Raw genomic sequence first — 19,957 nt, forward strand, 5'->3', positions numbered from 1 at the left:
AATCTCCCTTCATCATTTTCCTGCACTTCATGTGATACTGCTTTGTCAACATGTGTTCATTTGAAAAGGCTCATAATAAGCAGCAGACAAAAACAATTTCTTGTTCAACTATACATAATAAGTACAATGACAATTAGTCAATACATAGAAAAATGTTGAATTATACAAACTTGAAAACACTAGTGATGAACAAAGGAAGAAGAACAAGCCAAGGATGGCGTGTATATACACTACATATATCAAATAAAGCCAAACTAAAAATAATAACAATAAATATATACACAATCCCTTGAAAGAAAACCAACTATGATCTTTGTTTCATATTTAGGCCACCTGCAGTTTGTAAATGATGGCTAAATTAGAAGTTTTGTGTTACTAGTTGGTTTTGTTTTGATTATTTATAGAAGCATTTGTCTGGTTAAGCCTGGCCGCAGCAGCGATGGAGGCTGCTACGCCACCCGGGCGGGTGCATAGGTTAGGATCGTTCCTCAGCTCAGCGCCGATCACTCCCTCTGCATCTCTGCGCGTCACCGGCTTGTCTGACGGTAGCTTTGAAGTTGCATCCTGCATGCAATGCATTATTATATGTAATTTATTTCATTGTAGAAGTATCATTTGATTTGATGAGAGTGAAAGAGGAGAGACCGAAAGAATCTCTCCGAGCTTGGTCTTGTCCTCATCGTTAGCCAACCGAGCGTTGCGAGTAGCAGCGGATTGAGCAGCCGCAGCGACACCGCCCGGTACTATATTGGTACGGCCGGTGGCCCTAACCTCGGCGGCCTGTATGGCGGCAGCGTCGCTGTAGTCAACAGGGCGGTGGCCAGCCGTGAGAGCAGTTGCCTCGAGTGCTTCACCGATGGTGATTTCCCCTCGCTGCTCTGTCCGTGACCCTAGTGGGCTTGACTCGATCTCCTTGATCCCCTTGAATAACAAAATTGGAATCTTAAAGTAATTTTGAAAACAAAAGAATTGGCATAATTGGTAAATAATACCTGAACGCTTCAGGCTTAGCCTGCTTGCTTTACCAAAAAAAAAATAATAATACCTGAACGCCAACGAGTTCTTTCTGGCTAGCGACGACATTGCTATGAGCTTTACGAGAGGAGGTTTGAGGATGGGTGGCCGCTTCTTGAGCATTAAATTCGTTAATTGTGTCTTGAACATGCTTGCTTGGTTGTTCTTGGTTCATCTTTTCAAATTTTTTCTTCCTCAATTTTGGAATGTGATTCTTTGGATACCAACATATCTATACAATTTGCATGGCTGCATGTACAAGTTGGTTATATAGGGTGTCTTTTAAGGTGGGGAAACCTCCAACTATGTATATGTTCTATCAATAGTCATTTTAGTTTTTTTTTGGTGGGAAATGAAGGAGAGAGTGTATGGCCCAAAAATTCAATGGAAACAAATAATCTTGGGAGGAATATATGTATATTACAAGAAATTGGAAAAATCATAGTACTACTATTAAACATTCACTTTTTTCGTAATGGATTATCTTAGATTAACGAGCTAATTATTGAAAAACAAAGACATTTTAGTAATTGCTAAAAAATATCATACTCTCAAACAATTTTTTTTATAACTATCTGTTTATATTACTTTCGGAAAGTGCAACAATTTTGCAGTGTGGTGGATAATCAGATGATAGTGGACATTCCCAGACAAACAATACAATAGTACTATTGTCTAATGGTGGATATTATAATTTATAAGAACTAATTATATACATTTAACTAGAATTGGAAGATTCATGTAGCGAACTTTGTTAAGCTTGTTTGTGATTCCGTGCAGACACGAGAATCATACTATATGGCTCTATATCCTTGCAGCAAATTGTGTGTGGAAAAGTGAGAAAAGGGAAATTTTTGACAAATAATTTATGTGGATTTTATTACAAATCTTGTACATGATTATTATTTTTATAATCCCCAACAATTTTCAAATGTTAATAAAAATAAGTTAATACAGATACATTTTTAATTTAAATAGGGACTAATATCTTATTTTTATAAAAAGTAGTAGTAGTAATAATTATTTATTAAAATATACTACTATTAGTTTAATATAGAAAGATAGCAGTTCTTCTAGTAAATAAGTTATTGTTCTTTTTTAAATAAAAATATACAGTAGGAGTATTATTTTTATCCTTGAAACTGGATATAATATAATATTGATTAATATTGGATGATTTGTGCTATTTCGAATTAATTTTATTCTTGAAATTGGATATGATGTATTTTTTATATTGGATTGGTTATATAGTTTGGATTTTGATTTTTAGTTCATTTTTCGAATAAGTTCAATTCGATTTTAATTTTCATAAAAATCTAATTTTTCATTTTGATTCGAACAATAAATTAAACTGAAAATCGAAGGTTCACCCGTAGATATATATGCATAGCTATTAGCTGCAGCGTGGAGATCAATTGCTAACTAATTAGTAATCTAAAATTGAGACCAATTCCTAACCGTTAGATGATGACATCTAGTGATTGAAATAATAACAAGTGAATTATAATATAAATTTAAATAATAATTAAATAAATTCAAAGGGTATTAATGTCAATTTATAAATATAGTAGTTAAAACTAACGTCTTTCTCTCTCTTCAAAATCATCTCAAAATTTTAAATTTACGTAACTCTCTCTGTTTAAATTATTTTTTTTGCAAAAAATATATCAAATTAAAGATAATTTTATAAAGATTCTAACGAGATCTCAATTGCTTATGTTTCGACAACGTTCGAATGATGAAATTTGATAATTTTATTTCAGTTTCGTACTCCCTCCATCCCAAGATGAGTGAGCCAAAACTTTTCGGCACGAGATTTAAGAAAATGAGGTTTTGTTAGTAAAGTGGAAAGTGAATAAAATAAAAGAGTTAATAAAGTAGAGAGAAAAAGTAATAGAGAGAATTCCAAAAAAAGCAAATGACTCACTTATCTTGGGACGTTCTAAAAAGGAATGTGAGTCACTTATCTTTGGACGGAGGGAGTATATGTGAATAAATACTCCCTCCGTTTCTTCATAGTTGAGGCAAAACTTTTCGGCACGGAGTTTAAAAAATGGATGCTGAATGTGTTAAATAAATAGATAAAAAAGTAAGAGATGGAAAAAGTAGAGAGAATAAAGTAGAAAATGAATAAAGTAGAGGTAAGAAAGAGAAAAAAGTTACTATATAGAGAAATGACTCAACTATGAGGGAACTTCCGAAAATGGAAAAATGACCCAACTATGGAGAAACGAATGGAGTAGATTTTTTTTATCAATAAATGCATCAAACAATCTCAAATCTCAATATTATGCACGTACAATATCAATAAAACTGTGTTGATAGTTTCTGGTACTTGTGCTGAGATTCGCATGTCACTGTGTTGATATTTGTAATACACTATATTAATGTAAAAAAAATCACGAAAATTATAATATGTTAACTAAATGGCGATCTTACCCCTTTGTTGATATTTTGTCTACTATTTATAAAAATTCATGAGGTTTAATCTCATCCATTTATTTCAAAATCTAAGAGTGTAGATTTAGTCTTAGTTTTGGAGTATGATGCTATAAGTAATATAAGAGGACCAAGCTACGTTACTAATTGGCAAATGTATAAAATATTAATAAAAATAGCAATCCCGTACATATATATTTTCTGTAGTAATGAGCAAATAGTAGAAATTATAAAAAAAAAAGGTATTTGACGGCTCAGGATCATTATGTTAAATAAAAGGTCAAACAAAAAAATTCTATACTAGTAGCTACGCTATTAATTAGACTCTGCAGAGAAAGTTTTAGAGATGCAAAGATAAAATCCGAACCATTTACATACTCCTTTACTCATTATAGATTAATATGATTTTATTAAAATACAAATAACGACTATCGTAAAATTTATTAGCCATTATTACAGGATTTTGATACTATTTAATTTTTTTGCTTCCATAATTTATTCTTCTTCGTTATATAATTTTACATATTTAGCGTCCATGTATTCGCATATTGCATACACTCTTGGATAACTGGATGCACGGTATGTTCATCTTAATAAAATTATAATTATATTAATAAAGTTTAGTTGAAAATTAACTAATAAAAGAATAGTAACAAAAGTTTAACTAAATACTACTCATAAACTCTAATTTAAACCTTGGTGGTGCGGAATTGTGGGAATCCTAATTCGATTACAGATGACAAATTTAGCTGATTGAGTTTGATTACATTACAGCCTATACTAAGTTTTTAAGTTTAAATAAATCAACATATAGTATGGGAAGCCTATAAATTATACGAGTAATGTTTACACCAAACACTAGAAATAGAATACTACTCCCTAGAAATTTATTTTTTGTAACAAATGTCGTCTTTCTATTTCTCCTTCTAATCAAATAAATGGTTGAAATAATTATATTTCTTGGTGTAACTTTTAGGGGCACCAAATTAAAGATTGTTGAGAACTTATCTAAAAAAACTAATACTACTACTAAGACAGTTGTGGGGAAACATGAACGTTCTAAAAAAAATGAAACTCATTTTTCATACAGGATTATCTTAATAAAGAACCTATTAATCTACTACTTTTACATTATATTCTTTTTATGAAAATTAGTCTTATTTTTCCTCTAATAATCTAATTATTTTTTAAAATCTCTATATCTCTCTTTTACTTTACTAATTTTACATTCAAATCCGTATTATCCACCACTAAGACAATTTATCATGGATGAAGATAGTATTACATACTATATACTTGTGTCAACCTTCGAGCGATGCATGATTCATTTAAAATTCGAATGATTTTTCAAATTTGAGAATTTCTTAAGATGTTGGATTTTGATTTGATAAAATTTATTATTTTATGAATATTTAGTAGTATTAGATAAAATTTGAGATTCTTATGAAATTTGAAAATATACTTACGATTTAAAAATTTTGAAAAATTAAAAACCAAGAACTATAGTTGGATTATTTAGTCTCGTGAATTCGTATGATACCAACTTTGTAAGAATAGAAATGCAAATTGAGAAATCATGAGAGAAGGAAATTTCAATTAGTGCTATAAAATGTAGAGATATTGAAAATTATAAAAATACTCACAAAATTCAATATAAATATAATTATTTTTTAAACAAAATTATACTACTCCATATTTACAAGGCAAGTTTGTAAAAAACAATTGTAGATATATAATTAAAATGATGTTTGTAATATAAGCGTTGGGAAGGATGCTCTAGGGGAAGGTGAGCTATGCAACAACCTATACTCATTTTTAAAGTTTCAATAAAATATTAACGAATATCGGTGCCAAAAAAATCAGTTCCACCAACAAAATTAAAATAAATACACAGATACTCATACACGCACCAGCAAATGACAGAGCTCTAAATTCGGCCTGGAGTCGAGACAAATTTCACCATCAGCATCTTCTTCTCTTAGGATTCCACCTACAAATAACCATTCATCACTCCTCCTCCTGTTCTATATCAATTCGCTACTCCTATTTGTGAATACTAATTCAATCCGCAGCAGCAGCTGAAGGAGGAGTTGGTGTGGTGCATGGCTGCTTCTTCCGCTTCTCTTTGCCTTCCTGCAAATGGGAACCGCTCGGGTTTCCGTATTGGATCATCTGCTAAACAGCTCAATAGAGTCCGCAGGGTCACCATCCGCTCTGATTTGGACTCCAATGTTTCCGACATGAGAACTAATGGTAGGTGAAATTGAGCTGTTGATCGCTTTCAGAATTGGTTTCGAATTTCGGAGGTTTTATCAAGTTTAATTTTTGTTGTGTGGGACTTGCTTGATTCTAGTTTTTCTCATAGTTTTTTGATGATGTTCGTCTCATTTTGATTCTTTGCCTTGTAGCTCCAAAAGGTTTATTTCCACCAGAACCTGAGCATTACCGCGGCCCGAAGCTAAAAGTGGCGATTATCGGAGCTGGGCTTGCTGGCATGTCGACTGCAGTGGAGCTTTTGGACCAAGGCCATGAGGTAAATTAAATTGTTGCCTTGATACGTAATTCTGTTTTAATGGAATATAGTTGTATGTATCATTTTATGAGCTATGGATACAAATGCAGGTGGATATATATGACTCGAGGTCTTTCATAGGTGGAAAAGTTGGTTCTTATGTAGACAAAAAGGGTAATCATATTGAAATGGGACTGCACGTTTTCTTTGGATGCTACAACAATCTGTTTCGTTTATTGAAAAAGGTAAAACCAACTTCTCCTCCTTGTTGGAAACGACATGGATGTGTTCTTGATTTTCTTGTGGAAATAGCTAGATTAGATATAGGTTGCATAACTGTATCTGAAGTGAATGTTCCTGAAATCAGAAATAGGTTAGGGAATAGACAATCATGTTTTATGTGATGGCCTAATTATATGTCACCAAAATTTTCACAGGTTGGAGGTGAGAAAAATCTGCTTGTGAAGGATCATACTCACACTTTTGTCAACAAAGGCGGTGAAATTGGTGGTATGATCAATTTGATTTAAAAATAATCAAACAGTTCGTATATCGAAGGGGTGGTGCAATCATATAAAACACCGCATGTTTGATTTCATTGCATCTCCAATTGCAGAACTTGATTTCCGCCTACCAATTGGAGCGCCACTTCATGGAATTAACGCATTCTTGACGACTAATCAGCTCGAGGTACCCAGTGCTCGCTGCATGTCTGTCTGTTTCACTGAAGGAACAATATTATAGTTTATCATCGTGTGGCATAGTGGTATCTCATCTAGGTTGTTTTTAGCTCTGATCATGATTACTTGTCTTGGTGAAAAGAGCTTTCAGATATTAGCTATATTTAAACTGACGGTAGGCAGTGTAAGGAAAAAGCTATGGTTTCTGTATGTTGTTGTCTTTGCAGTTAAAGAATTATGTGTTTCCCTGTTATGTGCAGCCTTATGATAAAGCAAGAAACGCACTGGCACTCGCCCTTAGTCCAGTTGTAAGGGCCCTTGTTGATCCAGATGGAGCTATGCGGGACATACGGGATCTAGATAATGTCTGTGTTCTCTCTCCTTAGCCTCTTTCCTATTTTATCTGTGAAGTTTTTGTGAAAGTTGCATATCAAGAGTAGGAGCACAAGATTAAGGTTTTTAGAGGGAATAAAATATGAACAACAGAGGGATAAAGTAGAATAATTATTCATTTTGTGATATAAGTCTATTTCACTCCGGATCAGCGAAGCAGAATCCTAGAGGGTTATGTATACTTTGTTTTATAATTTTATGTAGCTACATTTAATTTATACTTTCATATCTATATTGGCTTCTAGTAATTGCATTGTTATATACTACAACAGATTAGCTTCTCGGATTGGTTTATGTCTAAAGGGGGGACTCGCAAGAGCATCCAGAAGATGTGGGATCCTGTTTCTTATGCCCTGGGATTCATCGACTGTGATAATATTAGCGCACGCTGTATGCTCACTATATTTTCACTTTTTGCTACTAAAACCGAGGCCTCCCTACTCCGTATGCTTAAAGGTTCTCCAGATGTTTATTTGAGTGGTCCTATCAAAGACTATATCTTGGCAAAGGGTGGCAGGTGACCACAAATACATACTGGTTGTTATATATGTACCTACAGTTCTTGGGTTGGTTGACAGATTAATTTCTTTTTATTGTTTCTCATCTTAGGTTCCATATGAGGTGGGGATGCAGAGAAATCCTATACGATAAAGCTGCTGATGGAAGTGTATATGTAAAGGGGCTAGCCATGTCAAAGGTTCACACATCTATTCAGACAATTTATTTTTCACCCTGTCCTAACCTGTTGTTCAAGTATGCATTTGTAAAGCTGCTAATGGAAGTGTATTTGATGCATTTCGATTGCCAAAACTTGAGATTCTTAAATTGTGAATTTGCCATTCATATGCACTATGTTTTTTGGAGTATCTTGGTGATGATACCGAACCTTGTTAAAGTATCTTAGTCAAATTTAAGTATATATAATTCTCATGCAAAACAAATGTGCCAATAAGGTGTAAAATAATATTTACATCGGCATCATTTCTTTGTTAATTGAACCCGGTGCTCTTGTGTTGGAAAATAAATATTGTTAGAAAAGAAAATTGTTATCATCCCAGATTGCCAATTTATGTGATGTTGTCATTATTTTGATCAAATTCTGAAATTGATTGCTAAGGGATGTAGTGTCTTATAATTCATTTGCAAAACTTATGATCTTAAGGCTGTGTTCCTTATATAATGATTAAATATTGGTGTGAGTTTATAGTGCTTGCCTGGCTTGATTTATGATTAACTTGTCTTTTGTGATTCAGGCTACTCAAAAGCAAATCATAAAAGCTGATGTTTATGTAGCAGGTCAGTGAGCATGAACATGCCATTGTTTCTCTTTTCTCTTTTTTCTTCTTGCTGGATAAACTCTGGAAGCTTTTTTTTGTTTGCAGCTTGTGATGTCCCCGGAATTAAAAGATTACTTCCCCGGAGCTGGAGGGACTCGAAATTCTTTGACAATATTTATAAATTGGTGGGAGTACCCGTTGTGACAGTGCAACTGCGATATAATGGTTGGGTTACAGAGCTAAGGGACTTGGAACGTGCAAGGTGAGCGTTATCTAGCATCTACTTTTACTACAGTCATAGTTTCTTTACCTTAAATAGCTTGTGTTTTTCTGTCAAACTATTAACTCTTAGATGGTCAGGCAATTGAGGAAAGCTGCAGGCCTGGACAACCTACTTTACACTCCGGATGCAGATTTCTCATGTTTTGCAGACCTTGCCCTCTCGTCACCAGAGAATTATTACCTCGAGGGCCATGGCTCCTTGCTTCAGTAAGTGAATGCTACTTACCTCGAGTTATATCTTTTCTGTATGGTTTCTGCATTGGCTCACTATGTTGTCTGTTAATAGATGTGTACTTACTCCTGGGGACCCTTACATGCGTCTACCGAATGAGGAAATCATACGGAGAGTGTCAAAGCAGGTAGGCTGCCATACTTCCACTGCTTGGCTCTTTTGAGAAAAGCTACTAGTCTAGTAGATAAAACTGTTGACTATTGGGAGGAAAAAGCGCTATGTTTTTAGCAACTGGTTTATGATTTTTCACTGGCAACTTAGGCGACTCTCCGAACTCTGATTATACTTATTTTTATGCTTTTAACTTCTCAATTGTCTTTTATGCTTTATGACATATATCAGAATTGTTTCTAAAAGCTTTTGGTAAGCCCTGACCAATATTTGTTATCATGTTGCCCGTGCTGATAATGATTTGTCGACATTAGGTTTTGGAGCTCTTCCCATCTTCACAAGGTCTGGAGGTTACCTGGTCATCTGTTGTAAAAATTGCACAGTCGTTGTATCGAGAAGGGCCAGGTAAGGATCCATTTAGACCAGACCAGAAGACACCAATCAAGAACTTCTTCCTGGCTGGCTCCTACACTAAACAGGTTAGCCTCTTACATTTTACAGTTTGGTTTTGCGTTCATGCTACTGTTTGATAAATTTGGCATTTTGTACCTAGTTCAGTTAACGAGGCTGCTCACGAGCTAGCTAGTGTTGAGCTTAAGGTTTTCACGGAGTTGAGATGGGAGTAGTTTGGCTGGCTTGTTTGCAATCATAACTTTGATGGATCTGATATTGTGTAACAGGATTACATCGATAGCATGGAAGGAGCGACACTGTCGGGTAGACAAGCATCGGCCTACATATGCGACGCAGGAGAAGAGCTGGTGGAGCTACGGAATGCTCTTGCTGTCACATCGGAGGAGCTAACACTTGTCTGAACTCCCCCATAAATTCCATTTTGCTAATAGACCAGAGTTGAATGATTTTTATTTATTTTTATGGCATTGGGTTGAAGAATCCAAGGTTCCTACCTCAGTATATACTTCTTCTTTATTACTACTACTTTTATCGCTTTCCAATTTGTGTTTTCCGAAAATTATTTTCAACAATAGAGTGTAACCCAACTAATTTTGTTTACTTAATTATAAAAGAAATAGAGAAAAAGGAGTAGAAGTTGTGGTCCACACATATATAACTTAATTACCAAACACTAATACATAGAAAGATTATTTTTAGATATCAATTAGGTCATAGAAAGATTATTTTGAAATTGTTTTTTTTTCATACATATACACAAAAATGATCTTAAATTGACCTAATTGATACATGTCCGAGGGGCGTTGAGAAATGCTAAAACTAGACTCTTTGTGATGCATGTCTTCGTACATGACTCTTTTAATTGCTTCCATTGTTAAAACAACTGTTGACGCAAGAATTTATTACTTATGATATTATGGTATTGTTTTTTTTAACTTCCACTCAATCCTTTCGGATTGAGTTATCTCATTGCATCATCTAATTCTCGAGCTAAGGATTTAAATTATGTTGCACTAACATAGTGGCATCGTCTTCATCCCCTTTCTATTCCATCTTCTTTAATCTCACATTAGTCAAGTTTTTTCACACTCTCCTATGCAAAGTGCAGTCGTAACAGAGTGGTATTAGTAGCTTCTTTTGCTCTGGGCCTGGGAGTTTTCTTTTTAGTCGTAATTTAGACTCGTATCACTAGGCTAGAATGTTAAATGACGAAAGATCAACACATCAATTCATCACGCTTGTATGAACTGAAGCGATCTAAAAATTACCTTCCATGTTATGAAGAGTATAATAAGAATTTATGGCCCAGATTTCAAGGATCAACAACATATTTTTATTCATTAATACATTCACAAATCATTTGGGAGCTCTGAGATCGAGAATGCAAAGCAAGATAAGGATTCAAAGAAGACTAAAGTAGAGATAATTCTCCACTTTGAACATATTTTATCTTGCACATAATTCCCCATAAGGGTTTATCAATCCAATCAAAATCAGCCTGAAATTATAATATTTTTCACAGGTCAACCTGATAAGGACACCAACCCAATAAAGATTCATCCAAACACTTTTTGTGCGTGTTTGTGTTGGGCTATCGTTATTGTGTCGTGTTGAAATTTTCTGCCCTAATATAAACAAACTTAAAAAGAGGTTTATGATTATATTTGTATCGTCCTAGTATTGTTTGAGACAAATAAACATTGTACTAACTAATTAGAAATGCAGGAGAGTTATGAAATAAAAAACATAGGATTTCCTTGCTTATTTGATCTTTCTTTATTTATTCACTCTCTTAGTTTAGTACTATTACTATTTATTTTTGTTTAATTAATCAAAACAACCTTTAAAATCTATGAACGGGAAAGTATATGTGATTTATGCTGCATTATTTTGAAGCTAATCATGGAAATGATACATGTGCATACCATTAGCTATAACTAATAATATTGTCAACTTACTATTTAATTTTTTATTTTAATGTTAATAAAAACTGCATCAAATACATGTTATTATAAATTTTTAAAAAAATAAAATTATAAATTATACCAACGTCCATCAAATTGCAATTTGATGGGATCGAGAATTGAAGATTTATTTTGAATAGCAATGTGAAGAAATCGACACTGGTTAGTGAATATCGTCGAAAAGTAAAGAAATCGAGATTGAAAATGAATATCGTTGATGTCAAACATGTGAAGAAATAACATTGGTGAAGATTATTGATATTGGACATATTTAATCTCCAGAATAAAATAGTGATGATCTATAGCGTATATTTGATTTTATGATTGTAGGAGTTTGTATAACTATATAGAAAAATGAATGTGGGGTAGTTTTCAAATTCTAGTATGTCATTGTTGAGTAAAATTAATTAGAAAATATAATTTATTAAATGAAAAAATACTACTCCGTATAAAAGTCATAGTTGAATAATTATCTTAATTTTACAAAGTCTTTGTCTAATAATAATATACTAGTAGGCAGTAGCACACGCATAAAATAAAAGTCAGGTTGAGAAAAAAATTAGTACTCCACAAAATCTCTTCCATTTTAACTTCACCTGAATCTCCCCCTCTCTCCGCCGGCTGCAGCGATACCGATCCACGGTGGCCCCGCCCCAGCCTTATATAATGGCTTGGGTACTGACTCTCGCCATCCTCTTCTTCACCACCGCCGTCTCCGCCGCTGTATTTCGATCGAATTCTCCGGATTACCATTCGCTTACATTCCTCAATAACACCATTACCAGAGGCAACGCCATGATCTTGCCCCTCTTTTTCAAGCAGCACGCCCTCAAGGATCACTTTTTCACCCGCCGCCATCTCCACGCAAGCACCATCCCCCATGCTCGCATGCCTCTCCATGACGATCTCCTCCTTAACGGGTTTGCGTCCTCTTCTCTGTTTCAATTTGACATTTTCTCTTGCGATGCCAGATCCGATCTCGGATATCTCATCAATTCTGATGCAGCTATTACACCACTCGGCTCTGGATCGGGACTCCGCCGCAGCGTTTCGCCCTCATAGTTGATACTGGCAGTACTGTTACTTATGTTCCTTGCTCCACTTGTGAACAGTGTGGAAAGCATCAGGTTCTCTTCTCTCTAATTTCTTTCTTTTCTTCTTTGTTTTGCGATTGAAAATTTCCTCGATTGCAGCGCCTCTCTTATTTACTTTCGAATTTCCATCTTTTTATTATTCTGGGAAATAAATCTGGTAATTAATTTATACCAATCAAAACTTTAGCTGGTTAATGATAAAAAGTGTCAACTTGCAGAGTAAGGGTGAGAACAATACTGTTGGGGCATTCTGTTTTTACCTGTAACGATTTACTACTATGCATCGATTCAAATATATAAAGGCCAACATTGATTTGTTAATATCGTAGCCATTGAGATCCACCTGATGAATTGAATTATGCTCCCATCAAATAACACAAAATGGACAAAGGGAGCGGATGAGTAGTTCTTACTTTGTGGTTTATGCTCTAAGGTGTAGCCAACTTGAAATAGAAAGATGGGAGAAAATCATAGCTTCACTATATTGAGGAGCATATAGGTCTGTCTGTGTGAAATCAGTGCACTTTATCATGTGTATTTTCAGTTTATTGGACACTATTTTCCTCTCTTTTCATTTTGGGTAAGGACTACCTTCTTTTTTCTTACTTAATGATTCAGTAGTGCTCTAGGTATAATCCATAGGTAGTACTATTTTGGGTGACTGTATCTTTTCTATTTACAGTTCTTATATCACTCCCTTATGAACAAGTAATCTACATTACACATTTTGTATTCTTTTACCCAATTTTATTGAGATTCTCTTTCTTTTAATAGGATCCAAAGTTCCAACCGGAGTCGTCTATCACATATGAACCTCTAAAGTGCAATATTGATTGCAATTGCGATACTGATAGAGAACAATGTATTTATGAAAGACAATATGCTGAAATGAGTTCGAGCAGTGGGGTCTTGGGAGTAGACATAATTTCATTTGGCAATCTAAGTGATCTACAACCGCAACGAGCTACTTTTGGATGTGAGAATATGGAAACAGGGGATCTTTACAGCCAACATGCTGATGGGATAATGGGTTTAGGTCGTGGAGATCTTAGTATCGTGGATCAGCTTGTTGATAAAGGTGTAATCAGTGATTCATTCTCGTTATGCTATGGTGGAATGGATGTGGGTGGTGGTTCAATGGTTCTTGGAGGAATTTCCTCTCCTAAGGAGATGGTTTTTTCAAATTCCGACCCTGTTCGCAGGTACGCTTCGGAAGACTTACAACTGAGTGTTAGGCTCTATCCTAACAAGTACACTTGATAGATCTCACACATTTACTCTAGTTTCGGGATGGCAACAGTCCATATTACAATATAGAGCTGAATGAGATTCGTGTTGCTGGGAAAAAGCTGCCTCTAAATCCCAAGGTTTTTGATGGCAAACATGGAACTGTTCTGGATAGTGGCACAACCTATGCTTATCTTCCACAAGCTGCATTTGAGGCCTTTAAAGCAGCTGTAATATTCATTTTGTGGATTATACTGCTTTTGGAAGTCCTAAGAGACATGCCTTAGCTAATCTCCCATTTTTGCATGTAGATTTTGAAGGAAGCCCAATCCCTCAAAACAATACAAGGGCCTGACCCTAACTATAATGATATCTGCTTCTCAGGCGCTGGAAGGTAATGTGATTTTTGTTGTGGAATTGGCTATATAGTAGTATAAGTTTCCTGTCGCTTATATTTGTGATGTTAAATGTCAATATTGCTCCAGTGATGCTGCACAACTTTCAAAAGCTTTTCCATCCGCTGAAATGGTATTTGGTAATGGACAAAAGCTGTTGTTGGCCCCCGAAAATTATCTGTTCAGGGTAAAATCCTTTTCTTCATTTTATCCCCATATCCTTTTTAGTACTGTGATGCACAATCAATAACATAATATATTCGCTGCGCTTAGCATTTAAGTAGAGTCAGATTTTATGGTCACTCTTGTTCTTCTGAAATACAGCACTCGAAGGTCCATGGTGCATACTGTCTTGGGATCTTCCAGAATGGAAAGGAGTCAACTACTCTTTTGGGAGGTACTGTCTGGTTTATGTTGTGGTCAAAATTTGAAAGTTGAAGGATGGATATCTTATCTCTTCTTATGGCAGGTATAATTGTCCGGAATACACTTGTAACGTATGACCGTGAGCATGAGAAGATTGGTTTCTGGAAAACCAATTGCTCCGAGTTATGGGAGAGACTTCACTTATCGCCTGCCTCATCATCTCTTCCTTCAGACACAGATGAGGTGAACTCAACCACGGGCATGAATCCTAAACTTGCCCCAACTGGACCCCCTCAACCCCAAACTCCAGGTTTAATATGTTACTATTTTCGCTTTGTGTGAGCCAAATTAGAATGGTTTAATTACTTTAACATTTGGTATCCTTAAGGTGCAGGAGATGTTAAAATTGGCTTGATAAAATTCTCTATGTTGTTGACCATCAACTACACGGAGCTGAAGCCTCACATCCCAGAACTTGTTCAGTCAATTGGAAAGGATTTAGATGTTAAGCCCTCTCAGGTAGATCAATACTAATTGCTGATATTTTAGGAATTTAATACGGAGTACAGTTACTGAGTTTGATTTTCTGTTTTCTTTTTAAAATTGGACTTTTGTGGTACTACAATATTCTTTGCATTTTAACCCTGCGACATTCACATTGTGACTTACCTTTGAGATGTGTGCAATAACAGGTTCAGTTGACGAACTACACTGCTTGGGGGAATGAGACGCTGTTAAAATGGGCTATTTATCCAGCACAATCTGATGATTATATCTCCAATAGTACCGCTACGGTAAGAGTTTCATCATTTTGGTTATAAGGTGCTAGCGCCGTTTAGATTAACATCTTTTTTATCTTTTGTTAGAAAATTTTATCCAGGTTGAGTGGAAATGAGTTGCATCTCCCTGATAGTTTTGGAAGCTACAAATTGTCTGAATGGAGCATGGAGCCACCACCTAAGAGGTAAATTGAAATGTTCTTTTATTGTTTTACATTTAATGCTAGGCATGGCAATTCTCTTTTTAGCTAAGGAAAATTAGGCTCCATCAATTTTCTATTCTATAAATTGTTAAGGAAGATTTTCTTGTCTTTAGTGGAGGATAGTATTTTCCTATCTATGTACTGAAATATGATTACATTCACGCATATCTGCGCTTTCAAGTTTTTCTTATTGCATGTATTATGAAATTTTTTAAGTTTTGATTATTTTGTTGGAACAATATATTATAGTATTAATAAGACTCTCAGAATCTTATAATCAAAGTTTCGTTAGTATTAAATATGAGTATGATTGCATTTGTCTAGGACATGGTGGAAACAGCATTATTTGGCTTTGGTCATAGCATTTTCTGTAGTGGTTGTAATTGGACTAGTGGCATCTGGGGGATGGTTTATCTGGAGGAGGAAGCAGAGGCAGGCTGAAGTCCCGTACAAACCGGTTGATTCGGTTGTAGCAGAGCAGGAACTCCAGCCTTTGCAGAACTAGAGAAGTGAATTTTGGTTTGATACTCAGCTTGTGACTGACTAGTACCTCTGATTCGTTTTGCTCTGTAGCAATAGGTGAAATTGAAGGCGGTGCGATCTGTATAGCAGAATTTCATCTCAGAAACCACTGCTGCCATTACGGCGAATTCTTCTTTTTATAAATTTAGAATGTTTAGTGACAGGGACATTTTTACACAGCATCTATAGACTATAAATAAGTAATGTTGAAAAACATTTCTGGTGGCATGTCTGTCATTTCATTAACTCTCGACTTCTTTATCCTCTTCCGCACTACAATGTATGTTTCCCTTACTACACTTCAATTTATATGCTTACTTTTTTTTATTGGTAAATAAACAAATTTTAAAGGTCCTATCACGATCAACTCAAATCCATATAAAGTCTAATAAATTCCTATTTTCGGAAGATCCAAATTCTAAAGCTCCTCAAAACTCGTTATATTTGATAAGATTAATCAAGCAAGATGAACAAGAGAATCCGGTATAAATACAAAAATAGAGTTAATCTATTAGAATTATAGTATTTCTAATTCCATTGCTAAAAAAAGCAGGAAAATTAGTTAATACTATTAACCTGGAAATTTTCAAAGATCAGTACGCATCTGTCCAAAAATTCACAGATGTAGACTTTACAAAACCAAAAGTCTGGTAATGAATAGCACAGCAGATTGAAATAACAAGGTTTCTAACATCAATCCAGTAAATAAGACAACTTAGTCATGCATAATTAACACAAAGATGGGGTAGGTGGTATACTAGAGATTATGATCTCCAACTGTAAGAATGAAAAAAAGTTTTAACACAGCAGCATCAACCAGCATCTCCGGCCCTTTATGATGGACTATCAGGCTTTTATTCGGATAACGAAAGAACCTGCATGAAGAAAAAGCATTCAATTTTAGAAAATTACAGAAATGTCAAGTGTGACTATGTTTGGCTTCAGAAAATGCAATGCATTCAAACTTTCCCCAAAGAGCAAAAATGCAACATATAAAGGCATTGTGCAACAGTAGTCTGGGAGATCAGGGACATAACTGTGTTTGTTATAACCAGTTACTGCGTGATTCTTCAAAGGAACACAAAAGAAAAGAAGATAAGACCACAGAGGGCAAGATGGATTGGACATCAGATAGACCAACACAACGACTGGAGTATTATAGGGGGGGGGGGGGGGGGGGGGGGGCTAGAGGAAGGCTGGCAGAGTGCATCACAGGGTGAGGGCTTGACAATGTGCATCAAGTCAAGGAAGTGAGAAACACTAAACCTTCAGGAGTTTTTGGGAATATAGTGCACAAATGTTACTGATAAGTAAAGGTAATGAATGGCACAACTACATCATTTAAGCACGAGCATTCATGTAGCAATTAACTTCTCCCTCTATATATAGCTAAAACTATTATATGTAATTAAGGTAATAAGTTCACATGCTGGGAGGTTGGATATATCTGCAGAAACTGCACATTCTATTCCCAAATTTGAAAGTGTTCCTCTTATAATTCCACAAGGAAAGTATAGGTGCATTCCAGTAGCCTGAGCGGATTTGTTTTCCGCCATTGCTGAAGGATCTTGAATATTGCCAGATGCTTGAACTAATGGGTCGATAGACATATGTGCTAGCCATCGAAATCGATTATCTTGCAATACAAAAGTACCCTGCGAGGAAAATTAAGGTTTATGTCATCAATTTTCGCATAAGAGTAATATGAACCTGTGTTCAAATTCTGGTACTTACTCTATGATTTGTCTTTAAGTTATCTATCTGTTTCTTGAAGAGTTCGGACCAAAAGTCCTTACAGATAAATTTGATGGCCTCCAGGTTATCGGTGAACCTTGGTCGATCCATTGTGTACCTAAGTGGGAAATTGAAAGGATGGGGATGAAAAATATGTAAATCAAAACATTCTGTATTTGGATAGGAAAGTTCTCTCTCAAAAAGGACTTTGTTGTGCTGAATCCAAAAGAAAGAGAAACCATAAAGCGGAAATGACTAGTCGAAAGAAATGCGAACTGAGGTAAGATAAATAATGATCTAAACTCAGCGTGTGAAGTGAAAAATTATCATACACTAGTATTGTTTCTTCAACTTCAAGTAGTCAGATGCATGACAGATAAGAAAACTGATATGATGCAGAAAAAATGCTAATTTGAGTCACCCCCCCTAAATCTGTTAAACTTCCAACATTTTCTATCAAGTATCAATATATAATGCATTTACTACAGTTAAATATCAATCCTATTGCAATGTTCAGATGATGCAGAATAGTTGTATGTCTCAAAAAACAATTTGCTCCACCCTATACATCTTTTGGTTTATAACCAATTAGCCATGAAATCAGAATCCCACTTCAGTCTGTCAATTGCACATCCTTCCCTTATTAAAATCCGTGTTTGGTATTCATCTTGTATCAGACAATGACATTCAAACATAATTAGTAATTATGCATTACTATATGAGATATAATTTCTGTTGGCCACTAATTAACATCAATGTACAAGGACAATATATCATACATGAAGTTAAGATGTTACTCAAGTCTTAGAACTAATCTGGACCATATTGTCACAACAAAACCTCATTCAACAAGCCATATTGTCATAACTAAACCCACATGATACATGTTTAGTCTCATAGAATATTCACTCTCTATTTATAGGTGACCATATGCAAAATTAAAAGAGTCAGCTGCAATGATTGGCTACAGATGTATGAGTTCTGAATTTGAAACTTAAGCTAGGGCCGAGGCCATGATATAAGTATATATTCCACATTTCCATTATATGCATGGCTATGCCCTGTATAGGATCTTTATCTAACAATTGCAGAAATACAAGTGCCAAATTTACCAAGAGTCAAAGACGCCTTTTTTAATCTGGTTTACCTGAACTACTCTATGGAAAACTTGATTAGATCCCATATGATACCGAACTATTTCAAATTAAAAAATTATCTAAGCAAATTTTACATAAATGACCACATTGAAATCATACATTAGGGTCATATCTTACTAGGGAGCTAAGGGAGGCATTATCAAGAGGGACTAATGCTGCATATGAATGAAACTAGTAGTATCACTGATGGATGTTAGGCGCTCATATTAAAGTTGTGATCCAATATTGCTTCAAGCAAATGGACTTACTGAACGATCACCTCACGCTCTAACCAAACTTCCGGTATACGAAATAAGCTCAACGAAATCGATAAGATCATTCTCATGATTTAAGTTTTCAAGAATTCTTGCGCGAATGCAAGTCGAAATCGACACCTAGGTTGCACAAACCCCTCAAAAATAGGGTGATTTCTCTCGGCTGCATCAAAATTCTGCAAATTTCACAATCCTTGAAAATTCCCTATTTAGGACATCAATTCATCACATTTCTGGAATCTAACAATCCTAGAAAAATATCAACTGACCTTTCACTTAATTGGTGACCGACCTGAAAGCCAATGGCTTCGATCCTCCGCGCTGCGAGTTCGGGCTTGTTGGCGTAGAAGCCTGAGCAATACGATAGCACTATCTCCGACAGCAAACTCTCCACACAGCTTTCCGATACTTCTCTCACCATATTCGCTACTTTTCTCTCCTTTGCGTCTCTGTGTATTGATATATCGAAATCAATCGAGCTAAGATTTCGATTATTAAATGTGATCTGATTTTCTGATTTTGGAACCCTGATTTTGCGGAAGGGATCACCTCATACTTTGCATAATACATTTTATAATACATCATTAAATAGTTGACAAGTGGAACCTATTTTAGCGGAAGGGATCACCTCATACTTTGCATAATATATTTTATAATACATCATTAAATAGTTGACAAGTGGAACCTATTTTAGAGCATGTGCAGCGGTGGCGTCCGTCGCCACCGCCGTCCGCGCCGCTGGCACGGACGCCATCCGCCGCCGCTGCGCTCGGGCCGCTGGCACGGCGCTGCTAGATGTATCGAGCACGTCCGTGCCAGCGGACGCACACGTGGCGCGCTCCCATTCGTCAACGGCTCGACCGTTGCATTTAAACATTTTTTTTATTTTTTTTTAAAATCGGTTTTTA

General features: G+C 35.5%; 4 protein-coding genes across 5 annotated transcripts; 2 read left to right on the forward strand and 2 right to left on the reverse strand.

The window, feature by feature from the left end:
* Window positions 1–167: 167 nt before the first annotated feature.
* LOC121794872 (late embryogenesis abundant protein 47-like) lies at window positions 168–1,226 on the reverse strand. Its single transcript, XM_042193248.1, has 3 exons — window positions 1,046–1,226; window positions 646–921; window positions 168–564 (listed from the first exon to the last, which is right to left on the reverse strand). The coding sequence occupies exons 1-3, from the start codon at window positions 1,187–1,189 to the stop codon at window positions 376–378; spliced, it is 609 nt and encodes a 202-aa protein (XP_042049182.1). The 5' UTR covers window positions 1,190–1,226; the 3' UTR covers window positions 168–375.
* Window positions 1,227–5,346: 4,120 nt separating this feature from the next.
* On the forward strand, window positions 5,347–9,941 carry LOC121793432 (zeta-carotene desaturase, chloroplastic/chromoplastic-like). Its single transcript, XM_042191436.1, has 14 exons — window positions 5,347–5,706; window positions 5,862–5,986; window positions 6,076–6,210; window positions 6,403–6,475; window positions 6,582–6,655; window positions 6,906–7,010; window positions 7,311–7,555; window positions 7,648–7,735; window positions 8,292–8,334; window positions 8,421–8,577; window positions 8,676–8,804; window positions 8,884–8,956; window positions 9,255–9,419; window positions 9,621–9,941. Exons 1-14 carry the CDS (start codon window positions 5,556–5,558, stop codon window positions 9,753–9,755), a joined length of 1,698 nt encoding a protein of 565 aa, XP_042047370.1. The 5' UTR covers window positions 5,347–5,555; the 3' UTR covers window positions 9,756–9,941.
* Window positions 9,942–11,859: 1,918 nt separating this feature from the next.
* Window positions 11,860–16,150, forward strand: LOC121795347 (aspartic proteinase 36-like). 2 transcript variants are annotated; one of them, XM_042193871.1, is made up of 12 exons: window positions 11,860–12,238; window positions 12,325–12,445; window positions 13,187–13,614; window positions 13,713–13,869; window positions 13,951–14,033; window positions 14,125–14,221; window positions 14,359–14,431; window positions 14,504–14,710; window positions 14,789–14,919; window positions 15,093–15,194; window positions 15,267–15,364; window positions 15,707–16,150. In XM_042193871.1, the coding sequence occupies exons 1-12, from the start codon at window positions 11,985–11,987 to the stop codon at window positions 15,885–15,887; spliced, it is 1,932 nt and encodes a 643-aa protein (XP_042049805.1). In that variant the 5' UTR covers window positions 11,860–11,984; the 3' UTR covers window positions 15,888–16,150. The 2 variants fall into 2 exon arrangements, with proteins under 2 accessions (XP_042049805.1, XP_042049806.1); XM_042193872.1 differs by having other exon boundaries at window positions 14,795–14,919.
* A 295-nt stretch (window positions 16,151–16,445) lies between these two features.
* LOC121795348 (trafficking protein particle complex subunit 6B-like) lies at window positions 16,446–19,596 on the reverse strand. Its single transcript, XM_042193873.1, has 4 exons — window positions 19,319–19,596; window positions 17,639–17,756; window positions 17,331–17,559; window positions 16,446–16,779 (listed from the first exon to the last, which is right to left on the reverse strand). The coding sequence occupies exons 1-4, from the start codon at window positions 19,468–19,470 to the stop codon at window positions 16,751–16,753; spliced, it is 528 nt and encodes a 175-aa protein (XP_042049807.1). The 5' UTR covers window positions 19,471–19,596; the 3' UTR covers window positions 16,446–16,750.
* Between the last annotated feature and the right edge of the window lie 361 nt (window positions 19,597–19,957).

This window comes from Salvia splendens, chromosome 3 (genome assembly GCF_004379255.2).
Source record: "Salvia splendens isolate huo1 chromosome 3, SspV2, whole genome shotgun sequence".
Taxonomy (NCBI): Eukaryota; Viridiplantae; Streptophyta; class Magnoliopsida; order Lamiales; family Lamiaceae; genus Salvia; species Salvia splendens.